The sequence below is a fragment of the Micropterus dolomieu genome, unplaced genomic scaffold, assembly GCF_021292245.1.
Source record: "Micropterus dolomieu isolate WLL.071019.BEF.003 ecotype Adirondacks unplaced genomic scaffold, ASM2129224v1 contig_10012, whole genome shotgun sequence".
Lineage (NCBI taxonomy): Eukaryota > Metazoa > Chordata > Actinopteri > Centrarchiformes > Centrarchidae > Micropterus > Micropterus dolomieu.
Genome location: NW_025738998.1, coordinates 1 through 4,448, shown reverse-complemented (window position 1 = coordinate 4,448; position 4,448 = coordinate 1). Strand labels below are relative to the sequence as shown.

Here is a 4,448-nt window from a genome sequence, read left to right as displayed (position 1 = left end):
GAGGTGGGTCAGAAAGGACCTGGATTACATTTATTCTCAGAAACAGTCTGATTACAGTGGTGCCTATAACTATGTTTATCGAGTGATAAGCAGGTTTGAGCCCAAACGCACAACAGTGGAGAGCTGACATCAGTTTGCAAGGTGTATTAGCAAAAAGCAGAATAATGTGACTTCCATGGAAGCATGATAGAAAGTTCAAACGAAGGTTATAATCTGTTAGACGAAACTAAATCCAAATAAAACTGGTAAATGCAACCTCACAGAGACAAGCAGAACCCACAACATACTGCAATGACCGAAGAGGGACTGAAAACCATTTATACAAGAGCAAACAAGCGTTGTGGGACACAACCAGGGGACACACATCAGGTACTCAGGATAGGGAAGACTCTCTCAAACACACACAGAGGCAGGGAGATACAGATGTGATACAGATCAGTGGCCTGTACTACGAAGCGAGGTAACTGGCTTATCAAGGTAACTTCATGAGTAACTTCCTGATTAACCCGTACTACGAAAGGTTTTACCTGAGGTCTGCTGCCATGGCAATTTACACATCTCTAAACTCCTCTGAGCAGGTTATCTTTGTGGTTAACTCGAAGTTGCCCTGTATATGTGGACCGCACACCACATTTGTACTCACATTTGTAGATTTTATCCTGACTTGTTCCACTGGTGTTGCAGCTGAAAATAAGTTATTCTTAACACCCCAGCATTACATTTAAACAGGTAGCCCTGAAGCCTCTGTGATTTAGGGAGGAGATCTTAAATAATTAAAAGGCCAAGTCCTCAGATGTAGCCCATCTGTATTGAATTGAATTATCACATATTTAAAGGTCCAGTGTGTAATATTTCTGAGGATTTATTGACAGAAAAGCAATATAATATCCATAACTATGTTGTCAGTGGTGTATAACCTTACACAATGAAACTTTATATTTTTATTACCTTAGAATGACTCATTTCTATCTACATAACTGTGGGTCCCCCCTTACATGGACGTCGCCGTATCGTGCCGTCATGTGAGCTCGTTTCATCACTACATTCTTCTTCTTAGCTCATCACTACGTTGAACATGTACATTCAAAGAAGAAGAAGTAATAAGAAGCAATTTTTCATGCATTAGATGGTGGGTGAGAATATAAGCCATAATATTTGAGACTGTTGTCATGGTGTTCGGTTAGCTAAGTTGATAAAATGCAGGACTCTCAACTAGAAGGTTGAGAGACTGATTACATATTGAGATCATTTTTTTCCCTCTCTTCAACAAATGGATTCTGCAGTTTTTCATGCTGACATTACAGCATGTGCTGCAGTGTTTGATCCGCATCCATTAACCTACGGACGCTTTACGGGATCTGTAAGAGGTCAAGCAGGCTACAGACTCTTTTTAATGTTGTTTAGAATTTTTCAAAGTTCAGTTCAACTTGAAGTAAAGCACTGAAAAAAACATTCTTTGAAGGCTAAACCACTTGAGGAAGTGATTATGTGACTAACTGTTGCTGTCATGACTGAAATCTAAATCATCAAACATTTATTAAAATTTTTTGTTGGTATCAAAGCACCATAATCTGACTGCGTGCCAGATATTATTGCTGGCAGGCAGTTTTGGAGAGAGAAGTAACATGTTTCTCTTGTCAATGTTTGTATAAACTTAATCTATTATGTGGTTATATGGTTTGCAATTTGCAACCTCACTGCTAGATGCCACTAAATCTTACACACTGAACCTTTAACATGATTTAATCATGTTATGCTTTATTAAATGTCACATAAAAATCGCCCTGGCCTCCAGCACCACCATGAGGAATCTTGGAGTTATCTTTGATCAGGACATGTCATTTAAGTCTCACATTAAGCAAATTTCAATAATTTTTTCACCTTCTTCATATTGCAAAAATCCAGAACATCCTGTATAAAAATGATGCAGAAAAACACTCCCAGAATGCAGGGTCACTTGTGGTTCCTAGAGTCTCCAAAAGTAGACTAGGAGCCAGAGCGTTCAGCTATCAAGCTCCTCTCCTGTGGAACCAGGTTCCAGTTTGGGTTCAGGAGGCAGACACCATCTCCACATTTAAGAGTAGGCTTAAGACTTTCCTCTTTGATAAAGCTTATAGTTAGGGCTGGCTCAGGTGAGTCCTGAACCATCCCTGCTATAGGCCTAGACTGCCAGGGGACTTCCCATGATGCACTGAGCTCCACTCTCCACCTCTCGTATTATCATTATATACAATATTAGTAAAATTATCATAACATTATTCATTTCCTGTCTGCACCACAACCACTTTTACAGTTTATGTAGTTCTATGTGGACATTGTGTTGCATCAGCCCCTCGCCCTCTCTCACTCTCTTTTGCTATCCAATGCTCTCTCTGGCTCTCTCTCTCTCTCTCGACCCCAACTGGTCGCCACCAATGGCCACCAAACCTGAGACACGGTTCCATTCGAGGTCTCTCTACCTCCGAAAAGGGAGTTTTTCTTGCCTCAGACAACAGTCTAGACCTGCTTTATATGAAAAGTGAAATGAGATAACTTTTGTTATGAATTGGTGTTACTGTTTCAATGTGTACAGGAAGTGTTTTGAAGTTTGGTGGCAAACCTGTCCTTTGGTTTAACATTTAAGCTTGAATTGGAGTTACTCATTTTCCCTTTAATGGACTAAGACATTTGAAAACGGCTGGCATGGTCCTTTAGGTTCAAGTAGTGAGAATGTTTGCTTGATCCACAGACAAACACCTGGCAACTCTTGAGGTGTGCCACAGATCACTAATGTGTTTATTAAACTGCCCATTTTGTGCGAAACCATTTTAAAAGATGTGAATCTATTAAACTCAATTTGTCTCTCTCCAGTGTCCCTTCCTTTCCCGCAAAACCTAATGGAGGTGCAGCAACCGATTGTGGGGAACAGAGAGTGTAACTGTAACTATGGAGTGGGTGTGGTCACAGACAATGTGATCTGTGCCGGGTTCAGTGCTGGAGGAAAAGGCATCTGTCAGGTGATCATTTTTACACCTGTATTTGTGTCAGATTTGACCATTTGCAAAGATTCCTTCTCCTAAATGTTTCTCTCCTTTAAGGGGGATGGAGGAGGTCCGCTGGTGAGCAAGCAGGGCGGTCGCTGGATCCAAGCGGGAATCGTGACTTTTACCAGTAGTAGGGGCTGTGCCCAGCCTAATATCCCATCACGCTACACCCGAGTGTCCCAGTATCAGTCCTGGATCAACAGCCAGATCACCAGCAACCAGCCAGGCTTCATCACCTTTACCTCCGGTGGGACTGACGGTGACCTCAGCATTACCTGTTCTGGCCTGCCATCATCAATACCCCAAGGTAAGTGCCTACCATGTCCAGACTTTGATTTTTAACTCTACATTTCGCCTTGGAAAGCTTAATATTAAATATTTTCGTCTGTATAGGTTGATTATTCAAGTAGTTTATTTATTGTTAAACTGTGACCTTTAGTGGTCATAAGATATAACAAAAGAGAAAGACGGCTGACATATTTTGGTCACTGAAGACATTTGTGGTCAAAATGAGTTTTAGAGGAATTTTTAAAGCAACGGCAAACTCCTTTTCTGTAAGTGGAAATAGTTTTCCAGTCTGTTAGCTGAGAGAGGACAGGGTTTAAAGTCACTTATCAAAAATCTTTGTGTTTGAATGACTTTAGTAATAAAAGTATTCACAAAATTGTTAACATAGCAACTTTTTTTTTAAGTTTCATTATTGTTAGTATTTGCTGTCAACCCCGTATTGTTCACTCTGTGTCTTTATTGTCTCTCTCCTCAGTGTGCGGTAAGCCTACGCTCAACACCAAGATTGTGGGAGGAGAGGTGGCCTCTGCAGGCAGCTGGCCCTGGCAGGCGAGTCTGCAAGGCTCCGGGTCCCACGTCTGTGGAGGATCCCTCATTAACAATCAATGGGTGCTGACTGCTGCTCACTGCTGTGCAATGTAAGCAGTGAGGGTAGGGTCGTGACAAAAAAACAACATGCCATGCAGTCCGGTAAACAGCCTGTCTAAGGCAGTGGTTCCCAACCTGGGGTCGAGATCCTAGACCTATGCTACTCGAATTTAAATGAGTTTATCATTCATCATTATTCAAGGTGAAAATCTGTTGTTTCAACCTGTGATGACACAAGCAGACAATGCTTAATTTTATAGGGGTCCCCAGCCAACAAGGTTGGGAAGAACTGCTCTAAGTTCTAAGTTCGCGGCCTCTTACTCAGAGGTTCCTCACCAGCAACAAGAGAGTTTTAACCAGTTTTATCCCATCGACTTGTCTGAGCTTTTAAAAACAGTATCACAAATGAGAGTGTCCTCCAGCCCACTTGATGTAATACCTACAAAGTTTTTACTGAAAGTAATAGATTCTGTTGGGCCCCATTTGATCTCTGTTTTCAACAGCTCCCTATCTACTGGTTGTGTCCCTGATTATTTTAAAACGGCTTGC

At 41.5% G+C, this 4,448-nt stretch overlaps 1 protein-coding gene across 1 annotated transcript; it reads left to right on the top strand.

Moving 5' to 3' along the window:
- Positions 1-2,849: 2,849 nt before the first annotated feature.
- LOC123965526 (tryptase-like) lies at positions 2,850-3,949 on the top strand (the record flags this gene model as incomplete). Its single annotated transcript, XM_046042025.1, has 3 exons — positions 2,850-2,996; positions 3,078-3,330; positions 3,787-3,949. Coding segments are annotated over exons 1-3 (536 nt in total), but the record flags the coding sequence as incomplete, so codon positions are not given.
- Positions 3,950-4,448: the final 499 nt, after the last annotated feature.